The sequence below is a fragment of the Rhinatrema bivittatum genome, chromosome 7 (assembly GCF_901001135.1).
Source record: "Rhinatrema bivittatum chromosome 7, aRhiBiv1.1, whole genome shotgun sequence".
NCBI classification, from domain to species: Eukaryota; Metazoa; Chordata; class Amphibia; order Gymnophiona; family Rhinatrematidae; genus Rhinatrema; species Rhinatrema bivittatum.
The window spans coordinates 59,481,163-59,506,892 of NC_042621.1; the positions used below are offsets into that span (position 1 = coordinate 59,481,163).

The 25,730-nt window shown below is 44.4% G+C and overlaps 1 protein-coding gene across 4 annotated transcripts in view; it reads right to left on the minus strand.

The window, feature by feature from the left end:
* ZNF536 (zinc finger protein 536) overlaps window positions 1–25,730 on the minus strand; it is a 967,145-nt gene that overhangs the window by 322,972 nt on the left and 618,443 nt on the right. For 3 of the 4 annotated variants that reach the window (XM_029608435.1, XM_029608434.1, XM_029608437.1), the window contains exon 7: window positions 23,795–25,399. In XM_029608435.1, coding sequence (XP_029464295.1) covers window positions 23,795–25,399 — 1,605 coding nt within the window. Of the gene's footprint in view, window positions 1–23,482; window positions 25,400–25,730 lie in introns of those variants that run through there. The other variant, XM_029608436.1, reaches the window with a different exon arrangement.

Genomic DNA, 25,730 nt, shown 5'->3' on the forward strand with positions numbered 1-25,730 from the left:
TTTCCGGCCTCACACCGGTACTCGGGCGAAGCCAAGCAGTGCCGAGGTTTCCTCAATCATTGCTACATGAGATTTGCTCTTCAACCAGTCCAGTTCCCGTCCGACCAGGTGAAAACCACGTACATTTTGTCGTTACTGGATGGGAGGGCCCTGGCTTGGGCTTCTCCATTATGGGAACGCAATGATCCTCTAGTGGACAATCTTCAACAGTTCATACACAGTTTCAAACAAGTCTCTGATGAACCAGCGCGCCAATCCACCGCAGCCGCTGAGCTTCTGCATCTGCGCCAAGGCTCCCGGCCACTGGCCAACTACGTGGTCGAGTTCCGCACTCTGGCTGTCGAGTTGGGCTGGCGGGAAGACAGTTTACGCAGCATCTTCTTGCCTGTCCTCTCGCATAAAGGATTTTAGCAGCTAGAGATCTCCTAGATTACCTCAACAGCTTGATTGATCTAGCAGGGAGAACTGATCGTTGACTTTAACAATGGGCTCGAGAAGTGAAGCCGTTCCGCAGACCGGTCACGTGGGCTCCGGCCTTCTCTCGACCTTTGACGTCACCACCGCCTCAACCAAGCAGTCAGGCTGAGGAACCTATGCAGCTGGGGCGAAACCTTCTAACCCCGGAGGAGAGGAAGCAATGCCGGATACTGGGCCTCTGCCTATAATGTGGCGGCAAGGGTCACTTGTTGGCTCAGTGCGGTGAGTGTCCGGAAAACTCCAAAGCCTAGGTATTATAGGGGAGCTGTCCCTAGCCTGCATCAATCCTGCTCCTCAATGTACTGTACCAGTGACCCTCGAGTACCCTGGAGGAACATTCTCTGCTCTTGCATTTATTGACTCTGGAGCATGAGGGAACTTCATCCTGACCAATTTGGAACAACAGTTACAACTCCCGATGGTCCCTCGTAAAACTCCGCTACGGATTTCGTCAATTCGTGGGCGCTGCTCCCATGGTGTGTCTCTGTTTCCACAGCACCTGTGACTCTCCGCACCGGAGTTCTTCATACTGAGGAGATTTCCTTTCTGTTCTTAGAGAAGGCCATCCACCCAATTGTTCTAGGGTTACTGTGACTCCAGAAGCACTCTCCTACTATCCACTGGGATACTCTACAAGTAGCCGCCTGGAGCCCGCACTGCTTCTCGTGCTGTTTACCGACATTACCACGGTCCTGTGTGGCTCTAATGACTACTCCGCTCGCACTACCATCCCATTATGCTGAATAAGTGGATGTCTTTTCTAAAGAGAAGGCAGAACTTTTACCACAGCACCAACCTTTCTATTGCGCCATTGATTTATTGCCTGGCACGTCGCCCTCTAGGGGGCGAGTATACCCCCTGTCTCTCCCAGAGACGCAAGCCATGTCGAGCTACATTAAAGAAACCTGGATCGTGTGTTCATTCGTCCCTCCAAGTCATCAGCTAGGGCTGGCTTCTTTTTTGTCGGTAAAAAAGATGGATCCCTCAGACCTTGCATCGACTGTAGAGGACTCAATGCTATTACACGTCGAGACAGGTATCTGCTTCCCCTCATTCCAGAACTGCTGGACTGGCTACAGGGGGCCAAGGTCTGCACCAAACTTGATCTCCGCGGAGCTTATAATCTTGTACGGATCCGTCCCGGGGATGAATGGAAGACTGCCTTCAACACCAGGGATGGACACTACGAGTACCTCATCATGCCGTTTGGGTTATGCAACGCTCCAGCAGTTTTTCAAAACCTCATGAACGAGGTACTTTGAGAGATGCTCCACTCATCTGTCATAGTCTACCTAGATGATGTTCTGATCTATTCTAAAGATATAGCCACACACCGCCAGCATGTGAAACAAGTTCTACAAATCTTGAGAGAAAACCGTCTCTTTGCTAAACTGGAGAAGTGCTTGTTTGAGCAAGAGTCGCTACCATTCCTGGGCTACATTGTTTCATCTACAGGATTTCAAATGATCCTGGATAAGGTGTCAGCCATTAGTGATTGGCCTCGGCCTGTGGGAGTCAAGGCTCTCCAACGATTCCTCAGGTTTGGGAACTTCTATAGACAGTTCATACCTCACTATTCGCAAAGGGTAGCCCTGCTCATGGCCCTTACCAAAAAGGGAGCTGACGCCAAAGAGTGGCCCTTGGTGGCTTGCCACGCTTTTGAAGACATAAAGGAGGCTTTCCTACTAGACACCTGTCTACATCACCCTGACCCCAAATGACCCTTCATTGTGGAAGTGGATGCTTCTGACATTGCAGTAGAAGTGGTTCTCAGCCAGGTCTCCAACAAGGGGAGGTTCCTACTTCTCTCGAAAGTTCTCTATGGCAGAAACAAATTACGGCATTGGGGACAAGGAAATCCTAGCTATCAAGCTAGCGTTTGAAGAATAGCGGCAATGGTTGAAGGGGGCCCAGCATCCCATTGTAGTGTATACGGATCACAAAAATTTGTAATTTCTGTGCTGCACACAGCGTCTAAACCTAAGACAGGCATGATGGTCCCTATTCTTCAGTCGTTTTCAATTCTCATTAAGCTACAGGCCTGCATCTAAGAATATATGTGCTGACGCCTTATCTCGCACTACAGAGTCTGAGGAGTCCTCCAATTCACCCCAGTACATCTTGGATCCGGCAAACGTTTTTGTGGCTACCACGGATGTATCTCCTCTCGGCAAGACCGTGGTTCCAAGTCAATTAAGAAGAAAAGTTCTCTCTTGGGCTTACGACACTCTTACAGTTGGACACCCTGGTAGGGTAAGAACCCTGGAAGGTCTTTCCCGATATTACTGGTGGCCTACATGGGATGAGACGTCCGCACCTACGTTAGTTCCTGCCCCACCTGTGCCAAACAGAAGCCGCTGCCAGGTCGCCCTTGGGGGCTTCTTCAGCCACTGCCTATCCCTGCTGAACCATGGACCCACTTATCCACAGATTTTGTAGTAGATCTCCCACCATCTGAGGGGAAGACTGTTATTTGGGTTACCATGGATCGGTTTTCTAAAATGGCTCATTTTGTCCCTTTACCCAAACTTCCTTCTGCACCTGAGTTGGCCCAACTCTTTACACAACACATTTTCCACTCTCATGGACTTCCCCTCCATATTGTCTCTGACAGGGGTCTACAGTTCATGGCGAGGTACTGGAAAGCGCTCTGCAAGAAATTTGGGGTTCACCTGGATTAGCAACGGACAAGCAGAGCATACCAACCACTCAGTACAGACATTTCTTCGAGCTTTCATAGCAGAGAAGCAAGACAATTTGGTGCCCATAATACCATGGGCTGAATTCTCTTACAATAACCATATTCATTCAGCCATGGGGAAGTCCCCCTTTCAGCTTGTTTATGGAAGACAACCCAAGCTACCTTTACCTCTTCCCTTGGTCGTGCCGTCCCCCGCGGCCCAAATGTCTGCCCAGCAACTTCGTTCCCTCTGGGACTCTATACAAGTCAAACTCCAGCAAACGGCCGCTATGGCTAAAAACTATGCTGACAGCCATCGCCGTCCAGCTCCGATGTTTCTCCATGAGGACAAGGTGTGGCTGAGCACGAAGAATATTCATCTTTGCCTTCCCTCCATGCATTTGGTGCCTAAATTCATTGGACAATTCCGGGTTTCCAAAAGGATTGGCGCCGTTTCCTACTGCTTACGTTTTCCCAAGACATTGAGGATTTACCACATATTTCACGTGTCTGCTCAATCCTGTGATACTCTCAAAATGCCATCAGAAGCCCCCTGATTTGCCCAAGACAGCCACAAAGGATGATACCATTTACAAAATACGGGCGGTATTAGATGTGTGCTACCACCACTGGAGGTGGGAATACTTGCTGTCTTGGGAGGGAGGGATGTGGTGCTGAAGACAATACTTGGGAACCTGCTGTCAACATCTTGGACAAATCTCTTCTTCACCAGTTTCATCAGGACCATCCTGACAAATCTGGACCCCTAAGGAGGGGGCATAAGAGGGGGATACTGTTACGATTCCCGGCCGTGGGACTCCATGGCTGGGCTCTCACCTCCTTCTGGCTGACTCCGTGGTCCCGCAGCATTCTTCCGCTCCTTGCTGGGCCATGGTTGGGCCTCTCTGTGGCGGCATCCCCACAAGGGAGACGCTGCCGAGCTGCTTCACCAAACCTCGCCCCTTAAGCGCGCGCACACACAAGGGGCTCAGATTTAAAGGAACTGCAGCCGGAAACTTTGGCCGGCCATCTGGATGACGTCAGACGCCAGCAGGATATTTAAACTCAGCAGCTGTTCCTGTTCTTTGCCTTGCAACAAGGTTCACTCCCTGGAGTATCTATTTGCTGTTCCTGATCCTGCTGTTCCTGATCCACTCCTTTGCTCCTGCTCCAGCTCCTAATTCCTCCTCGGCTTGTCTTCCTGGTTCCTGATTCTGGTTTGGCTTCTGGTGTTCTGTGTCTGCTGCCCGTCCTGATCCTTGGTTAGTTCCTTGTCTCTGCTGTTCTGCTGCCTGCCCCAACTCCTGGTCTGGTTCCATGTTTTGCTCCGTTGCTGCCCACCTCAACCTGTGGACTTCCTCTGGCTCTGCTTCTTCTCTGCCTGCCTCGACTAGGTCTGTCTCTCAGACTATTTTTCACCAGGAGACCCCCACCTGCCGGCCCCTCAGTATCCAAGGGCTCATCCTGCGGAGAATGGGAGTTGGTCTAGGTGAAGTTCCTGTTGGTCTCCTGGCTACGATCCTCCTCCCGGCTATGACCTACACTGAGGGCCTCCCCTCAGCATCCTCTCATCATCATCTAGCCGGCTCAAGGGTCCACCACCATAACAGAGATCTGGTAGAGTAAAACCTGTAATGCAGAGATTTGCTCTCCCTCAAGTGACACAAGTACAAAATGCCTTCTCTGTATTAAATAATGAAGAAGCTCTAGCAATGGAGACTGAAGTGGTATCTGAAAAGAAAGAAGAAATTCAATGCACTCAGAAATTCCATAATAAAATCAATAAAATCAAGAACCATAAGAAAAAGCTCATAATGCTGGGTGACTCCATAATCAGAGGCACTAAACTGGGAAATCTCTTCGAGGGAAACACTAAAGTTAAAAGCTTTCCGGGATCATCTGCCAGTAGAAATGCTATTCAAATAGTCAATGCAATCCAAGAAGAAAGCAAAGACTCGGAAGTTGATATTATCATCCATCTGGGAACCAACGACCTTGCTAGAAACAGTATCCAAGTGGTAGAGAGAGACCAGATTCTGGCGAAGCAGATTAGTTACTTGGTGAAGACTATTGCCTTTTCAGAAGTGTTATCAGTTCATGGAAAGGGGAAAGAGAGGCTAAGCCACATAGAGAACTTCAATACATGGCTCAAAACTTGGTGTAAGGAAGAAGGTTTTGGATATATTGGAGGCTGGGGCCATGTCTGTGGCAGGAAAAAGGATCCTAAGAGATAAATTCAAATCCTATGCCATAATACATTTAACTAGTCGACAGGGGTGGCAGAAGGACAGTGGAACGTCACCCCCAATACAAATACAAATAAAAAAAGAAATGGGTGCAGGGGATACAAAAGTCAGCTGAATAAGACACAAAACAAGTCCAAGAGAAGCAGAAACCTGAATGACAAAAGCTGGAGAGCTATGAGCACAAATGCTCGTAGTCTGGGCAATAAAAATCCCAGACCTGCAAGCCCTAATGGTGGAAGAGGACTTTGACATTGTTGCTGTTATGGAAACATGGTTCGCGGATTCTCATGACTGGGATACGGCCTTATTAGGCTATAACATGTTAAGGAAGGACAGAGAGGACAGAAAAGGGGGAGGAGTAGCTCTTTATGTTAAAAATAATATCCAAGCAACTGAACTGCAAAGAATATGGGGTAGAGAAGAAGCATTATATGCTGTCCTAAAAAAAAAGATGATGGTGCATCCATTGTTACTAGAGTGGTTTACAGACCTTTGACTCAAATGGAAGAACTAGACAGATATCTGGTTGAAGGCATCCAAAAGGTGGGAAAGAAGGGAGAAATGTTGATTGTTGGAGATTTTAATCTGTCAGATGTAGACAGAGATATCCCTTCTGCAGAATCTACCAGAAGTAGAGGGAAAGTGGATTCCCTGCAAGGGGCTCTGTTCAAACAAATGGTAATGGAACCCATGAGGAGGGAAGGCGTTCTACTTCACCTAGTGCTCACTAATGGGCATAATTTATTTTATTTTATTTAACATTTTTATATACCGGCATTCGTAGGACACATCATGTCGGTTCACAATTAACTGAGAAAGGAAATTACATTGAACAAGGGGGGTTTAACTGGGAGAATTGGATAATAATTGGATAAAAGGAACAAGGTAAAAAGCGAAGAACGAGAGAAAAGAGAAAGCAAGCATGGATAACTTAATTGGAAAGATATGGGTTTAAAATTACATATTACATATGTGAACTTATTTACAACGTTGGGGGGAGGGGTGAGGGGAGAGGGAAAGGGGGGGAGAAAATATGCGAGAGGGGAGGTAAAGGTAAAGGAGAGATTGATATGGTAAAGAAGGTGGGGGGGGGAGGCTGAAGAGGCTAAGAGGCGGGGGGGGGGGGGGGAGTGGAGGGGGGGAGTTAGGGGGAGCATGGGGTGTGCTGGAAGGGTTACCAGGGTGGGAAAGGTGGGAAGGGCTTTATGGAGGATGCAGGTTCCTGTATGCGTGGGAGGCCTAGGGTTGAGAGGAGTTGGGGTAGGCCTGTTTAAACAGCCATGTTTTTATTCCTTTTTTGAAGTGGCTCAGGGATGGTTCTAGTCGGAGTTTGGCCGGGAGGGAGTTCCAGAGGGAGGGGCCTGCGATAGAGAAGGCTCTTTCCCTGGTGGCGGTGAGGTGCCCAATTTTGAGTGAGGGGGTTTGGAGGGTGCCAGCGAGGGCGTTTCTGGTGGGGCGGTTTGATTGTCGGAATTGAGGCATATCTTCAAGCCAGGGGGAGCTGTTTTTGTATAGAGTGTTATGTAGGATGGTAAGTGTTTTGTATTGGGAACGGAATGCAATGGGGAGCCAGTGGAGATTTTGTAGTATGGGAGTGATATGATCGGATTTTCTTGTGTTTGTTAGGATCCGTGCCATGGCATTTTGGAGGATTTGAAGAGGTTTAGTAGTAGAGGCTGGGAGGCCTAGGAAAAGGGCGTTGCAATAATCGAGTTTGGATAACATGGTGGTTTGCATGACGGTGCGGAAATCATGGGCGTGAAGGAGGGGCTTCAGTTTTTTGAGGGTTTGGAGTTTAAAGAAGCCTCCTTTTAGCAGTGATTTAATGTGGGATTTCAAATTTAGTTGGTTGTCTAGGTAAACTCCTAAGTCTCTGACGCTATGTGGTAGTGATTGAGCTTGTGAGGCGTTTTGGATCGTATGGTGGATCGAGTCGGAAGATTGATTTGTTAGGATAAGGATTTCAGTTTTGGAGGTGTTGAGTGCAAGGTGGAGATTGGAGAGGAGTGAGTTGATGGAGGTCAGACAAGTTTCCCAGTACTGCAGGGTTTCGTTGAGGGATTTTCGAATGGGAATCAAAATTTGTACGTCATCTGCGTATAGGAAGAATTTCAGTCCTAGTTTAGAGAGTAAGTGGCAGAGTGGGAGTAAGTAAATATTGAAGAGGGTGGATGATAGGGAGGAGCCTTGTGGGACGCCCTGCGTGAGGGGAATGTGAGCGGATTCGAAGTCATCGAGTTTGACTAAGTACGTTCTATGATCTAGGTATGAGGAGAACCACGATGGTAACATGGAATAGACTTAGGAATGTGAGCGGATTCGAAGTCATCGAGTTTGACTAAGTACGTTCTATGATCTAGGTATGAGGAGAACCACGATGGTAACATGGAATAGACTTAGTTTTTGGGTAATTGCCAGGTTCTTATGGCCTGGATTGGCCACTGTTGGAAACAGGATGCTGGGCTTGATGGACCCTTGGTCTGACCCAGTATGGCATTTTCTTATGTTCTTAAGAATATCTGGTGATACTGAGGGAGATGAAGAAAACAATCAAGAAATCAAAAAGTCAGGCTGAAGAAAGGATTGCCAAAGAGGTAAAGAGTGGGGACAAATTAAACCAATTAAGCGTTTAAGATCCTCTCAATTAAATCTGCTTGATATTCCCTCTGTGCGGCAAGCTCGTTTAGTATATACAAGAGAGACATCATTTTCAATTGTTGCTCCATTTTTATGGAATCGTATTCCATCTGATTTGTGCTCCCTGGATAACGTGAAGAAATTCAAGAGGCTGTTGAAAGAGTTTCTGCTCCAGCGCGACTTTAGTATATTTTAGAATGCATGACCTTGACATATGCTTAGACCTTTTTGTAAAGGCTATTTGAGTCATTTTTTGTCTGCTTAATCCTATATTATGTGTTGGCATAATAATGCTGAGAGTATGGTTTCTATGAAACTTGATGACTTTTGTTTTTGTTTTGTCATGTTATTGTTTTAATGATATTATGTATGTATGTTATAAATCGCCTAGACCTTTGCATTAGGCGTTTAATAAATTTTAATAAATGAAAATGAAATGAAATTATTTTTCAGATACATCAGAGAAAGGAGAAAGCTCCAAAGTGGTATAGTGAAATTGAAAGGTGACAGGGATCAATGTGTGGAAAGACACAAAGAAAAGGCAGAAATATTAAAAAATTACTTCAGTTCTGTGTTCACTAAAGGAGACCCTGGAGAAGGACTGTCACTAATTAACAAGACATCGTTGGGGGGTGGAATAGACAAAACTCTGATTACAAAAGAGAATGTATGGGAAGAGCCAGGAAATCTGAAAGTGAACAAAGCCATGGGGCCTGTTGAGACTCATCCCAGGATACTGAGGGAGAGATGTGCTTGTGGGTCTGCTGCAAGACCAGATCAATAGATCCCTGGAAACGGGAGTGGTGCCGCAAGATTGGAGAAGAGTGGTAGTTGTCCTGCTTCACAAGAGTGGGAGCAGAGAGGAGACTGGAAACTACAGGCCAGTTAGCCTCACCTCAGTGGTGGGAAAATTAATGGAGACTCAGCTGAAGGAAAGGATAATGAACTATCTACAATCCAGTGGGTTGCTCGACTCGAGGTAGCATGGACTCACCAGAGGAAGGTCCCGTCAGAAAAATCTGATTGATTGTTTTGATTGGGTGACTAAAGAATTGGATTGAGGAAGAGCACTAAATGTGATCTAGTTGGATTTCAGCAAAGCTTTTGATATGGTCCCGCACAGGAGGCTTATAAATTAAGTGAGAAGCTTGGGAGTAAGCGCAAAGATGGAATGGCTTACAAACTGGTTGACGGATAGAAGGCAGCGTGTGATGGTAAATGGAAATTGCTCTGAAGAGATAATGATGTTAAGCAGAGTGCCTCAAGGATCAGTGTTGGGACCGGTTCTGTTCAATATCTTTGTGAGCAACATTGCAGAAGGGATAGAAGGTAAAATTTGTCTATTTGCAGAAGATACTAAGACCTGCAACAGATTGGACATGCCGGAAGGAGTAGAGAGAATGAGATGTGATTTAAGGAAGCTTGAATAGTGGTCAAAGTCATGGCAACTGAGATTCAATGCCAAGAAGTGCAGAGTCATGCATCTGGGATGTGGTAATCCAAAAGAGATGTATGTGATGGGGGCTGGCGGGCTGTTGTTTACAGAGCCATAGAGGGACCATGGGGTGATAGTGTCTAGTGATCTGAAGATGGTATAGCAATGTTTCAAGGTGACAGCTAAAGCCAGAAGAATGCTAGGCTGCATAGATAGAGGAATAACCAGTAAGAAAAAGGAGGTGATAATGCCCTTGTACAAGTCCTTGGTGAGGCCTCACCTGGAGTATTGTGTTCAGTTCTGGAGACTGTATTTCAAAAGAGACAGATACAGGATGGAGGGACAAAAATGGTGGGGGGTTTCCATAAAATGACTTATGAGGAGAGATTGAAGGACTTAAATATGTGTACCTTGAAGGAGAGGAGGTGCAGGGGAGATGTTACCAAACGGGGGCGCTGCGGAGCGATCCCCGTAGGGGTTTTAGTGTGCCCTTGGGCCCCTGGCACAACCTTGCACCAAGGGTAGGTGAGCGTGGACCTGGCCCCCAGTCGGACCTGCATGCCTCGGGAACCAACATGTGGAATGTTGGAGATGAACGGTCCTCCGACCATTCCCGGCCCTTTCGGACCTGCCGCTGGGATGGCACGAGGCAGCAGGCCGGACACGGGGCGTGGGCAGTCGAAGGTCCAAAGCTGAAGCAGGATACCATGCACATAGACTCTTATACAACAGGAAGGGTGACAGTGGCGCTGTCCCTCAGGGCGCCCTACACAGCCAGCACGGCTGGACTGGTCGTGGACCACCCTGTCCCACAACCGCGGGAGCGGAAACAACGCAGGAAAGGCAATGCTGCAATACGCAGTCCGGGGAATGTACTGCACTCCTGGCAGTCAAAGGTAGGTTGCTGCACTCCTGGCAGCCGAAAGCAGGTGCTGCACTCCTGGCAGCCGAAAGCAGAGTTAAAAACATCAAGGGCAGGAACAAACACTATGGAACGTCGAGGAACATCAGGGCGTGCTAGACACGGACACAAGCTGAAGGGGATCCAGAGGCCAGACGGAGCACTGGAAGTGAAGACATCTAGAGTCTTGTAACTCCATGCAAGGCCCAGTATGAATGCAGATGCAAGGCTTTTATAGTCCAGAAACAGGCAACTCCCTGGAAGGAGTCTAGATGGTCCGCCCCTCGCTGGCCCTATAACTGTGGAGAGGAGCCGCGGGCTCGCCCCTTAGGAGAAGGGCGTGGCCGGAACCAGGAAGTCCAAACAAACACAAGCAGCCTCAGGCAAGCCCCTGGAACAATGAGGCCTCCCAGGCCCTGGAGCAAATCCTGGAAACTTGCTCAAGCGAGGCCCTGGCTTCAGAGCGGCCTCCAAAGGAAAAGGTAAGATGCCTCTTGAGGGGCAGCCACAGGAGGGATCGTAACAGGAGATATGATACAGACTTTTAGATACCTGAAAGGTCTTAATGATGCACAATCAACAAACCTTCAGTGTTGGAAAGAAATTAGTAGAACTAGGGATCACGAAATGATACTCCAGGGAGGAAGAACCAACATCAGGAAATATTTTTTCACAGAGAGGGTGATGGATGTCTGGAATGCCCTTCCAGAAGAGGTGTTGAAGACAAAAACAGTGAAAGATTTCAAATGGGCATGGGATAAACACTGTGGATCCCTAGGGACTAAAAGTTGGAAATGAAGAGGGAAGTGCATGGGGGTAACTTGCTGTGTGGCAGTTGCTACCCTTGGTCGGTGGGCTTTCATGCTGTTAGTGCAGCTCCAATATTGCTCTTTGCTTTAACAGTAGGGGGAAAAAAAAGGGGGGGGGGGGGGAATCGAACTCAGACAGCAGCCAATGAGGACACTGGATTTTGAGGCTGAGAAAACAAGTAGGAGTGGGGGTAACTTGCTGATGCGGCTGTTGATGTTCATCCCCAACAGGCCTGATACTTTTGATGGTACCACAAGCTCGCTGGGCAGACTGGATGGACCGTTTGGTCCTTTTCTGAGTCATTTCTATATTTCTATGTTTAGGAAAAAGAAAAAAAAAAGACAGTAATCCTGACTAGCATTATCCACTCAAATAATCCTCATCTTAAGTAGGTTGAGGGGAAACAATGCGCCTATCCTCAGTAAAGTCCCTCAGTTGAGCAGAGTCAAATAAAACATATCTAACTATATTCATTACCACAAATCATTCACATGAATATCTAACAACACAAGAAGCCCCCAAAGCTAGCACATCTGGTCACATAACAAGCAAATTTTCTTCTGTGCTCCTGAGTAGACCTAGCTTGGGCCTAGATTCATCATTCACAATTCTGCGAATGATAAGGGGCGAGGGCTATAGTGGTCAGGGGTCTGTATCACAGCAGTATGTTTTTGCCCACTGTGTTTGCGGCTACGCTGTACATGATTGCCCCTGTAGTGCCAAAAGAAGAGCTGTAGGTATTTCTGGTGCTACTGCCGGCGATAATGTGCGAAACATTATCACCCGTATCGCTTCGGCACCTCATTATTCCAAACCCCACCAAACTCCTCCCTTTTTTATTTTAATTTGAAATTTAAATTATATAATTTGATAAATGACCCGGGAGGTCAGGAAAAACCCAAATCTTCTCTAAATTAAGCTTCATCTTTACGAAAAAATGGATGAAGGATATTAACTCTCTCTTGTAAGAAAACAAAAGAGACTAACAAAGCAATTTGATTATATGATAGCAAAGTAGAATTCTCAAGAAACTCAGTTAAGCTGAGAAACTTATTGTTGTATTCTGTCCTTATGGGATCTTCTTTGTGTTTGGGTACTTGTGCCCTGGTTTGGCCTCTGTTGCAAACAGCTGAGCTTGATGGACCCTTGGTCTGACCCAGCATGGCAATTTCTTATGTTCTTAGTAGATAGAAAATAAACTTTTTGAATCAGGGGATAGGCTGACTACTGGATTTGAAGAACTTCTTTCATATAAAGCTTGAACATTTTAATAGGAGAAAGTAATGGAATTTGAGAAAAATTCAAAATATGTAGATTTAAGTTCTTAGAAGCTTTCTCCAAGCTTTCTAATTTACGTGATACTACAGTAGATTCCTCTACTTGTTTAGCTTGCAATTATTTAATCTCAGAGACCAATGTCTCCAGTTTAGAGATAAGAATATAAGGTTGCCATGCTGGGTCAGACCAAGGGTCCATCAAGCCCAGCATCCTGTTTCCAACAGAGGCCAAAGCCAGGCCACAAGAACCTGGCAATTACCCAAACACTAAGAAGATCCCATGCTACTGATGCAATTAATAGCTGTGGCTATTCCCTAAGTAAACTTGATTAATAGCCGTTAATGGACTTCTCCTCCAAGAACTTATCTAAACCTTTTTTGAACCCAGCTACACTACCTGCACTAACCACATCCTCTGGCAACAAATTCCAGAGCTTTATTGTGCATTGAGTGAAAAAGAATTTTCTCTGCTTAGTCTTAAATGTGCTACTTGCTAACTTCATGGAATGCCCCCTAGTTCTTCTATTATTCGAAAGTGTAAATTACCGAGTCACATCTACTCGTTCAAGACCTCTCATGATCTTAAAGACCTCTATCATATCCCCCCTCAGTCGTCTCTTCTCCAAGCTGAACAGCCCTAACCTCTTCAGCCTTTCCAAAGATAGAACTTTCATATGCAGCCATTCGCTTTCTTGATTCAAACATTTAGAGTGAATATCTAAAGTTATATTGAACAGGGATGAAACAGACTTCTCAACTGACATAAGGACGCTCCATAAACTATCCAAAGTAGATAGGTTTAATCAAAGCAGGTCTGACCTGAAGAATGTTCAATGCGTCCCGAATCTCCTGTGATCCAGAGACCTTGCCAAGTGAAGGAAATTCACCCACTGCCAGAGCACCAGGAACTCTTCCCTCAAATGAACTGTCTACCTCCTGGTGTAGGTGGAACTGCTCTGTCACTTTCAGCTGCGGTCCCTTAGCAGCAGCAGAAACACAAACGCCGCCCAATGAAGCGGGAGAAACACCAGAGAACTGCACCTGCTCTGGCAAATCTGCTCCCAAGCTGGTGGTGGATCCAGGTGACTGCGGCAATAACCGAGCGACCGGGCTGAGCAATACCTCAGCAATCGATGGGCCGGCAGCCCCACCGGCCAAGTCAGCAGTCAGCATTGGCGAGGGTAGTGCGGGTGTGAATTCGGGCATGGTGGTCTGCCGCATAGATCAAGCGGAGTGGTAAGTTCTAACAGCCCCTTTCCTCTTTCTCATAGTGCCAAAAGGGAAAGAAAATCGAGAAAATGCAAGGTAAAGGGAGGAAATGCTGGAGCTCGAGTCCACACGTCTAGTCAGGATGCCATCGAACATGCCCACCCTCTTCCCTTAGATTTAATGGGAGGTCATTCCATAACTTTGGGACAGACAGAGAGAAAGATCTACTCCCTAAACGAACATAGTGAAAGTCTTAACTGGTGGAATTTGCAGATGTTTATTTGCTGACTGCAAATCTCAACTGGATTCATAGCACTGCAAACGATTTTCCAGTTGTCTTACACCAACACTCTGCATAACTTTAAATGGCATTGTCAAAATTTTAAATTTACATCTCTGACTATAAGCCAATGGAGGTCTAGCAGTAACCGGCCTGCCAAAGTTCTTCTGGGGCTTCCTGTCACTGGCCTTGCTGACATATTTTGAATCATTTGTAATTTCTGCATTAATTTTGCTGAACATAAGAACATAAGAACATAAGAAATTGCCATGCTGGGTCAGATCAAGGGTCCATCAAGCCCAGCATCCTGTTTCCAACAGAGGCCAAACCAGGCCACAAGAACCTGGCAATTACCCAAACACCTAGAAGATCCCATGCTACTGATGCAATTAATAGCAGTGACTATTCCCTAAGTAAACTTGATTAATAGCAGTTAATGGACTTCTCTTCCAAGAACTTATCCAAACCTTTTTTGAACCCAGCTACACTAACTGCACTAACCACATCCTCTGGCAACAAATTCCAGAGATTTATTGTGCGTTGAGTGAAAAAGAATTTTCTCCGATTAGTCTTAAATGTGCTACTTGCTAACTTCATGGAATGCCCCCTAGTCCTTCTATTATTCGAAAGTGTAAATAACCGAGTCACATCTACTCGTTCAAGACCTCTCATGATCTTAAAGACCTCTATGATATCCCCCCTCAGCCGTCTCTTCTCCAAGCTGAACAGCCCTAACCTCTTCAGCCTTTCCTCATAGGGGAGCTGTTCCATCCCCTTTATCATTTTGGTTGCCCTTCTCTGTACCTTCTCCATTGCAACTATATCTTTTTTGAGATACGGCGACCAGAATTGTACACAGTATTCAAGGTGTGGTCTCACCATGGAGCGATATAGAGGCATTATGACATTTTCCGTTTTATTAACCATTCCCTTCCTAATAATTCCTAACATTTTATTTGCTTTTTTGACTGCTGCAGCACACTGAGCTGACGATTTCAATGTATTATCTACTATGACGCCTAGATCTCTTTCTTGGGTGGTAGCTCCTAATATGGAACCTAACATCGTGTAACTACAGCTAGGGTTATTTTTCCCTATATGCAACACCTTGCACTTGTCCACATTAAATTTCATCTGTCCTAAAAACATCACATTACAGTAAATATGCGAAAGTACCAATGCATATATGCCACAGATTCTAAGGCCATCAAGTCTAAATAGGGTCTGATGAATCTCAACATATTCACTCTATAATAGGTATGATTTTGTTACCTGTAAAATATGTTTTTCCATGCTTACTGTTGAGTCAAGCACTACTCCTAGTAGTCTTCTCTCTCTTTCTGGGATCACATCTTTATGAGATTAACTACCTTCAATTCCAATGGTTTATCAAATTCATGATTCCCTAAATATAGTATCTCAGTTTTGGAGGAGTTTATTACCAATTTGCTTGTTTTTAACCAAGCCTCAAGAGAGATGATACATTGGGATAGATTATTATAACATTTCTCCAGATCTTTTCCCAGTGGAACATGTATTTACAAATCATTCACATAAATGTACAGGATAAAACCTCTGACCCCCACACAATTCCCAGGCAGGCTCCCATTCACACACACATACATCCAAGGCAGGATCCCATTCACACACACACACACACACAACTCAGGCAGGCTCCCATTCACAAACATACAACCCAGGCAGGCTCCCATTTCAAACACACACATACAACCCAGGCAGGCTTCCATTCACACATACACACAACTCAAGCAAGCTCCTATCCACACACATCCACACATTTCCCAGACAGGCAAGCTTCCTCTCACACACACACATACAGGCAAGCTTTCTTCCTCTCTCTCTCATACTCACTCACACACGAACATGCAGGCAGATTGTTCCATGGCCATCTCTGACACTAGGCCTCTCCTTATTTTGGCTGCTGGTGGGTTGGCCTCCTTCAGTGGCCCACAGCCTCTCCTCAAAATCACTACTTAGCCAGATAAGTCTAAAAGTGCTGTTTAGTCATCTATCAGCTGAATAAGCAATGCTTTTAAGATTTATCCAGCCAAGTAGTGGTTAGTTGGATAAATCAGAACTTGTTTGAATATCTGCCGTTACTTAGCTGCATAAATTGGAACATCCAGATAAGTGCAATATGTATTTGCATGTTTCTTTGCATGCACACATATGTTGCAGGGTATATTTCCATGTCTTTTATAACCTGTAGTGGATCCATATGAACGAATATATAGGGGCATGTGCAGACGCTTGAAAGCTATCCTCCCAGTGAACATCCTTGGAAATGCAAAAGGGGAGGGCTCTGTACTGAAAATACTGAGTACTTCCATTGACACTGAATGCTGGGGATATGGAGATAGGTGTAATGTAGATCAAAGAATCACATACAATTCTTTATCTGATGATGGAATTCTATATTCTGGAATTCCATGTTTTCTGTATCACAAACGTGTTCAGCCCTTTGTAGTTTAAAAAGATGCAAAATAACCAAGATTTTTTCAGCCCTCCTGAAAACCTCTCTGCTACTGGTATAGGAAGTACTTCTTCAATACCTAACAGATACCATTTTTGTCTCCCTCAGGGCCTTTCTTCCTCTCCTTGTCTCTTGGAACTCTGGAGAAAAAAAAAAAAAAAGCCTTGATCAGGGAGAGGATCAAAACTCTATTCTGCAACTTTCTCTTATCCCAATAATATCTCCTTATTGATGGAATCCAGCCTGCCAGTACTACTGAAGTTTCTCACCAGCCCTTGCTCCCGCCTAAGGCTGCTTGAAAGGAGCTTTCCTGGCTCCTGCCTGCTTCCCTTTTCCCTTGATTCTGAAAGGAAAGGGGGTGAAGAAGCTGGGTCTGAAATTAAAACTCTTCTACAGTCCCTGTAAAAGAATCCAGCAGGAAACAACCTCTACTGCAAAAGGAGTCTTCTTACTCTCTGCCAGGTTTATAACTCTCTCATCCAGATGTGGGCCAAACAGATGCTACCTTCCGAGGGCCACCCTCACAAGTGCACCTTAGGGGAAAAGAAAATCAACCAATCACTGCTTTAGCCATGGGTCATTTCCGGCATAGAATTCATGACCATCACCTTGGCTGATTGGCTATGGAGTCCCAGGCCATGTCTGCTAGAAATTTGGCAGCCTGTGTTATCAGAGCCATGGGAGACGTCATCCTGCACCAGTCTTTGCCTGTCAATAAGTTCTCTCTTTCCAGCTGGTAAAAACCATTTTACGGTGGTCGCAGCCATTTACAGTGAGGACAACGGAAACTGTAACATGGTCCCCCATTAAGGTCATAAATCTTTTTTTTAGGGAAATATTCGTGTACCTGCCCATACTATGCTTCAGGGATGCTGCCGCTTTTATGGGAATAGCTATGCATTTTGAAAGCCCTTATACAGCGTTATCCATCTAGGGGCTGATTTGTTTTGGTCCTTTTGATCTCCAGATCAGTTTAGGAAACGTATTTAGAATGACTATCTTTTGGTCCAGGTGAGCCCAACTTCTTCTATAATCTTCCTTACTGTAGGATGAATAGGGATGTGATTTCATTTACAAATGAAGTGAAACATCCTTCATTTAATTCATTTGCACATGAAGCAAAAAATATCCTACTGAAATTTGAATTTTTTTTTGTTTTGGGAAATAGCGTGCACTATTTCCAGAAATGAAATAAAACAAAAGAATGAAAGCCCCCAACAAAAGAATATTCACATGGAAAATGATGCGTTTGATGGCTCACAGGCTGCCCCCATGAGCCGCCACTCTTATCTCTGCGGTTGGGCCGACCCGCTGCTCTCTCAGATGCAGTGGGACGCCAACGACTCTTCTCCCCATGGGAGGTTGCTGGGCGCCATGCGGCAGGACGCTGCCAGCTCCTGCTTCTCTTAGGCACGCACGCACCTGATGTTGGGCCTTTTAAAGGGACCGCGGCAGGAAAATCTCAAGGCCTCTGATGACATCACTAATCTTCACCCTATATATGGGCTGCCCCCCCTAATGCATGCTGCCTCAGCAACAGGTCTAACTACTCCTGTAGTGCGTGTTGCTTCCTGCCTTCGTCTGCCCAGCCTGCTCCTGCTCAGCCTGCCTCAGCACTATCCGTCCCTCTTCCTCCCCCTCGGATGGATACTTGGTTTCAACCCTTGCCTGGATTCTCACTGTGCCTGAACACTGCCTATCTTGACCCTTGCCTGGACTCTCACTATGCCGGACTGCTGCCTGCCTCTGACCATGGCCTGCCTTTGGAACATGACCCTAGCCATCTCCAGAGACCTTTGCCTAAGCCCTGCTGTCCCCGGCACACAAAGGAAGGGGAATGACGGCTGGAACAGGTGAAGCTCTAGACTGGTCTCTACTTCGTCTGGGTCTTCCTGCTGGTGGTGAGAACCTGCAGGGCTCCTCCCAGCAAGTAGAGCAATTTCACCCCAGCCCAAGGGTCCACAGACATGTTTTTGGTCTGCACACCCCTAGTGAATAGGAACATGTAAGTTGGCCCTAAATAGCCTTCCTGTCCTTCTTGCCTTTTAACACCAGGACTGATATCACTCTTCTGGTTGACAGCTTGATCTCAGATTCTGTGAATAACTGAAGCCTCTTCCTCTTCTGATTTGGAAGGATGCTGTCTTGAGGATACTGAAGAGTGCACTTTGGATGCAGTGTGAGGTTTTGAGAAGAGGGATTAAGAGATTAGATTCTCCTCCTCTTTCTTACAGAGCAGGAGTGGAGCAACCAAAGGGGTCAGGTTTTTAGGATAATCCTAATGAAGGTGCATGAGAGTGATCTGCATACACAATTGATGCAGTTTGCCTGCAAATCTCTCTGATACGTATTCATTAGGAATCTTGAAAATCCGACAGGTCAGTGGCCCTCAAGAACCAGAGTTGTCTACGCTGCCATAGAAGAAAGAGCATTTTAGAGCTGCAGCGTTTTCACATCAAAATGTTCACAATAGAGTCAGTTCACAATAGAGGGGTCTCAGATCTTACCTGGCATCATTCCTGACACTCCTGCAGTTTCATTTGATCTTGCCCATCCCTTTTGCCCTCGGTCATCCAATACTTTTTCCTGGATTTTTAAATTTGGCCCTTAGCTAGGCATATACTTATTCAGTATTAGTGGGATACATGTGTTCCCCATAATTCAGGCAAGAATGAAGTGTAACCCTGTTTAGCCTTCAGATTTCTTCTTTATGATGGAACAAAAAAACTATCTCCCCGGCAGCTGATACAGGACACCTTAGAGCTGAATGCATTTTCCTTCCCACCCCAGGTCAATCCTTTCCCTCAAGAGATGCAAACCAGCCAGCAGCCTGCTATTCCAAAAGCCTTGGCTGGTGACCTTCCACCATTCCCAGTCAATCCAATGATCACAGGAAACCCAAGAATGAATGAGGTTTTGGTCAGACCTTGTGCCGGAGAATGCAGTCCCACAGCCCCTTTCAAGCCCTGATGTCGTACCCTCTGCTAGTCAAACCTGCCGTGTGAACACCAAACTGGCCTGTGCTGCATCGCAGGAACCATAGTCCAGCCCACGTGCCAAACTAAAGCCCGTTGCACAAGAATCCTAAGTCTATATATCAGTAGACTATAGTGAGGATTTAGAGAGGACCAGCAGCAGCAGGGATCCTAGAAGGAAGGAAGCAACATAGGAATGCTTCTTAAGCTTGGTCTGCCAAGCCAGTTAGTAGTATAATACCCTACATGATACAGACTGGCGGCAATGTAACCAAGGATTTTCCATATTGTTATTATAGTTTATAGTTTATTGTTTTTCTAAACCATCACATCAGCCGGAGCCTTCACAACGGTAGACAATTATATCTTAACATGGAAATACAATAAATTGATAAAAGAGAATAAGAGCTAAAATACTAAAAAGATGAAGCACAAAGAAAATAAATTAGCTGTTAAAAAGACATCATAATACTATTACATTTTAAACGAAGAAGTTACCTTAAAATTCCTAAAATAAATGCTAAAATAAATGAATAAACCTTTGAATATTTGTCAGCATTAAAAATTAAATAAATAAATAACCCCATATGTTTCTAGTGCTCAAATTTGGTATAAGCGAGTTTAAACAACCACGTTTTTAACTCTGCCTTAAATGTTTTCTTGTCTGGCTGCAATCTCAATGGGGGTAGGTAATGCATTCCCTACTTTTGTCCCTGCTATTGAGATTATACGTTCTCTTACTTGGCTGAGCTTAGCAGATTTAATAGTTGGTACTGCTAGTAGTTCCTTATTAGCTGATCTCAATTCTCTTTGAGGAACGTGCAAACGCATAGTTGTGTTCAGCCATTCAGTATGTTCTCTATAAATGATATTATGGATTAGACATGCAGTAGTACTTATCAAGGCTTCCTGATTAATGGTATTTTCCTGATTAATGGTATTTTCATTTCTTTGATATAGAAGAAATGAAAGAGTGTATTGTTTCATGGTAGACAGGACTATTAATTTGTATCACTGATGGGCATATACAGGAAACTCTACATAGCCATAGTTTTGGACAGCTTTGTAAACTATTTCCTTTTTCAGCAGGTACCTATATGCATTTACTTCTAAGATGGCAAGATTTTCTGTCTCAATTACAGCAAATAGTGTCATCTTCCTCTCTGAAATGAATATAGATGCTTTCTCCAGCATTTTGCTGTGTGTCACGATAATCTACAATGCATCATGGGAGTTTGAGACTCTTAGAAATTGAGACTGTTTTTATGCCATTGCTCTTTAGTGTAATTGATTTGTCCAACCATTCATCAGAAAACTATCTAAATACCTGAGACATCTAGAATCACTTTATGTTTTTGAAAGCCAGGAAAATGTTTAGCTATGTTTTCTTTTAAGTGATGCCATGTTGAGACCAGCAAAAACTCATTAAAAAGAAGGATTCATATAAGAAAGTGAAACCACTTGATCTCTTATGAAATTAATGTGTTGGCTTCCTCTGCCTCACCAGAATGAGAAAGAACTGAATTCACTTCACTGTTGGATCTTCAGCATTGTGATAGTGAGCACAACAAAATGATTGAGATCAAGGCTTGATACTGTACAGCCAGATGTGCAACTCTAATGCACTTAATCAAAAGAGAAAGAGAGAGGGAGAGGGGGGTAATGTAATATTTTTCAAGAAGCAGGGGTGCAAGCTGCTTCACCTATACAACGCTATTGCACATTATGCCCCCAAGTGGCTGCTTGCCTGTTCTCGAATAGCTGGATTAAGATGCAACTAGGAAGCACAGGAGGAACCAAGCAAGAAGGGCAAAACGTGATAAGAAAATGGAAGTGCAGCCCAAGAAAAAGTACATGGCAGAAAATTCTGGCTCTAATTTCCAAATAAATTCAAAGGAATTTCTAGCTCGGCAGGTTGATTCTGAACAGACTCTGAGGGCAATATTAAGCACTACTTAGCCGACCAGGTTAGGACTCATCCAGCTAAGTAGTGGTGGATGAATATCCAGCCCCGCTGGACAGCCACCACTTAGCTAACTTTAAGATAGCCAGATTTATTCAGTGGCGCAGATAGGCTAAGTGGGCTAGATAAGTTTAACTAGTCAAGCTGCACAGCGGCTCAATATCTACCTCTTTATTAATAAGCAACCATGAGATAGGAAGATATGCAGTATTCTTATTTCAAAGCTTTTTACTGTAAACAGTTTACTCAGATTTTCCTGCTTATATACCAACAAAATAATTAAGGATCTTTGATGGGGGAGAGGAATAGATTAGGGGACTGAGCTGACAATTAAGTGACATCTTTATTAAAAATAAATATTGCAAGGGTGTTACATTTTCTGTGCCTTAACTGAAGGGGGCTGGTGCTGTTTCACTTCGCCTTTAAATGTCAGGGGCATTTGTTTTCTGTGCCCACTATTACATTTTAAGTGCTATTTCAGGGGTTGGCTTCATGACCCAGTGCTACAATGCAAAAGACACAAGCTTAAGTCTCCTTGTTTGGGGGAAGAGGGGGTTGAGTGTGCCAAAGAGGCTATGAAAGTAGGCTGCTAGCCTGCCACTACTGTAGCAATTCCTGCTGGTCAAACCAGTGAGTAAATGTGTCACCTAGGCCTTCTGTCTTCGGGAGGCTACACAAATCAGGGCATGGGTGCCTATTGTTTTAAAAAGTCAGATTGAATTCTGAGAATTATAGTATATTGATTGGTAAAGTAAAATGTAGTATGATGGTATGGGAGCGCAGTAATTTGTAAGGGTGTGTAGCCTCGAAAATGTTGTTTCCTATTTTCTTCTGCTGGATTTTGTTTCATTTCATGTTTATCTTGTTTCTGTTTCTTTATAGAAACAAAATAAGCATTAAAAACAAAACAAAACAAAATGGAGCATCTACAAGCCCTTCTATGCCCCCTCCCCAATAAAGTCCCTGGGCTGGGAACCCCTTTCTGTGTGTGTGTGGTTCAGAGAGGCAGGAGGGATGCCCACTCACCTTCTGCCCTGAGGTCACCCACAGGGCCGGTCAACCCTAAGAATGGCACCATTGTTTGATGTCAAAATGGCTAGCTAGCCCGGCGCTATAGTGTGACATCAAAATGGCACCTTCTTGGGGCCAGACAGCACCATTTTGACATCACACTATGGCACTGGGCTGGCCAGCACCATTTTGATGTCAAACAATGGTGTCGTGGATGGGGTAAGTGGGGGCTGGGGTGGTTTCCAGACCCCCGTGTGTATGTGTGGGGAATTAGAGGTCATGGTCGGCAGGCCCCGGGGAGGGTGAGTCGGCATCGAAAGTCTCCATCTTCCAAGGAGGGATTTTCTTTTTGTTAGCAAAACACAACTGAAGTAAACCAATAAAATTGTTGGGTTTTCTTCCATCCTGTTTGGAAAACATCAAGAAGCAAATGCACATCCCTAGTAATGTGCAATGGCTACTTGAATTCACAACAAATATAGAGGGAGAGAAACTAAGCAATGAAGAACTCTTGACCCTATTAATTTGGATTGGACATTTTGATATTTGAGGAGATACGTACGCTCTGTTATATGGCACTAGGCCATACAATAAAGAAGTGAACAAATCTTTTAGACTCTATTGCTCCGATCTATATTTCCTAGTATTTTAATTTTCTGTACATAGGCTATTTGAATTGCAAAACATGGCTTAACTTTATGTGGATTAACTGAGAAAAATAAATGAAAGAAAAGAGAGAAATACGGTAGTTTTTTAAAAAGTGATACAAAAGCATGCAACCTATATTATTCCACTTACCACATTAAACACTAGTTTTATAATACCAAACATACCCATATTACTTCAATGGTTAAAAATAAATATGAACTAGAGGAATGAAACCCATAAACCCAGTTAAATAAAGGAGTGCTCCATCCATTCTGCATTGGAATTTGTCTTTTTATAGCCTTGAATAAGATTTGAGCTGCCCTCACTGAACACAAAGGAAGGTCTGTGAGAGCTAAGTTAATGTGAAACAGTATCCATTTTTCCATAAACTTCATCTGAATTGTGTGTTGAAAATACTGAACGATTTGCAAGTTACCATGTCAAATTTATTTGAGCTTTTTTTTTTTTTATTGAAAACATAAATAAAATTAAAAAAACAGTGAACGTTTTTAAATTCTCCTTTAAGTCAGAGAATGTAATCTTTGAAACAAAATCTCTTTAAATTGCACATGCAGTGTTTGTTTTTAAATTTGGAAAATTGCACATGCAGTGGTTTGTTTATTTTTTTGACATATTCATAAACGCAATAAAAGCGGCCTGTTAACTTATGGCTGGCATTTATTTTGTTTGATTGTTTTTGGGAGAGTGGTAAGAGTGTGGAACTTTACGTAGACTGAACTTTGGAACTCACCGCACAAATCTGGTCTCTTGGCACACCCACTGCTTCCTGTGCTATTTGCGAGTCCATTGAAAGCTGGTACGCCATCGGCACTGTAAGCTCGTAGGACGGACAGCATGTTCATCTGCTTCTCCAAGGCTTGTGGGCCGGGGACTGGTTCGGTTTTCATTGCACCCTGTGACGTTTCCAGGGAGGAAGAAATATTCTGGCTCTGCCACGGCTTCTCTAAAGACTGCGGCAATGGCGAAATGAGCCCTTGCATTGATTTTGAGGCCACCGCATTTTGAAGGTGATCGGCTTCTTTTACGCTTTCCATGCTGGGACCAGGCAAGTGTTGGTTTGCAGTGTGTGGATCTGTTTCTATTTCTTCCTCCTCCTCCTCATCATCATCATCATGGTCTTCTTTACAGGTCTCCATGTCTTCAGATGAGGTGTCAGATAGTTCATCAGTAGCATTTGTATTTACAGAGTCACAAGGCAGAAGATCTGCAATATCTTCAAGTTGTGTTTTTAATTCAGATTCACTGCTAGCACAAGAATTTTGTGTAGCAGTGCCAATTATATTAGGATATGCACCAAACTGCTTGTAGAAGTCTGTAGTAAAATGACTAAAAGTAGGATCCATGTGACTGGACCAGACAACACTCTTCTGTTCTCCCAGGTGTTCTTTATTGAGTCCTTGGGACATTTTTTCAGAATTTGAATCCAGTTGACTGATCAGCTTTGAAACTATTGTTTCTTTACCAGACTGTCCTGAAGAAGAGTTGGTAACACTGACTTTATTTGTAGAAATTGAAGCTTCCCGAGATTGATCTTTACTATTTCCTGTTGCTCCTAAAATGTTATCCTTACGCTTAGCTTTGGCCAGGTGATTCGCCTGGAGATGAAGAGCCATTAATTCCATTGAAGACGTTGTAAAGGAACAAAACAGGCAGCCATGCCAGGCGATATTATCTCGAACTGTCACGGATGAACCTGGAAGGGATGAGGCATCTGGCCTCACGGACAAATCAAGAGGTTCATACTGAGATTTCTCAGGTCTCCTCTGGGAGGCCTTGCTCGCCACTTTTTCTTCACTGTTGTCTCCTCCAAGAACCTTTGTGGAAAGTGTGTCAGAAAGGGCTTTTTCCTTCATTTCTTTTTCTTTCTTCAAAGAACAAAGGACAAAACTGTCCATGAAAGCTTGCAAAGACCCCTGAAAGTTCACGCCATTTCCAACCATGCTCTGATAGACACGCCCAAATCCAGAGACATTAGCTCCTTTGGAAGGGGCCTCTGAAGCCTTCAGATCTTCTGAAGACACCTCTGAAACCAAGCCTGCTGCTTGGGCTTGCCGATCGCCAGAAGATAGCGTTGCGGGTGTCCACTGTTGAGAGCCCATACCGCTTCTAAAATCAATACCAGGTAGGCCTTTGAAGGTGCCTCTCAAAATGTCAGGCCTAATAAAGAGGGCCCCTTTGCTTGATGTTTCTTCTTTGTGGTCTGGGTTTTGAGGCTGGCCACAAAGAGATCCAGATCCATTCTGTCGTTCCCTGTGGTGGCGCTCCAAGTGGTATTTTAGTGAAGCGGACTGAGTCCCAGCATAATCACAATGAGGGCACTTGTACGGCTTTTCACCTGCAAATATATATATAAGAAAAAACATTAATATTTACCATAATTAAGTGACACTGTGTTTTAAATAGCATCAACATTTGCCCTCCCTAGGAAACAATGCATCTCAAATAGTAATTGCTATTAGCATAGCTCTTTCTTTATAAGGAGAATAATTCACAGACTGAAGTTTTAATTCTCTTTTCTTTTTTGATATTCAAGATTGGCATGATACCTAAACACAACGAGCTATCTTTTTCTTTATCTAATGTAAAAACTGTGATAGATTTAAAAGCTATGATTATGAAAATGGAGCATAACAATTTCAGTCACGGCAATCATTTAAATGTACAAG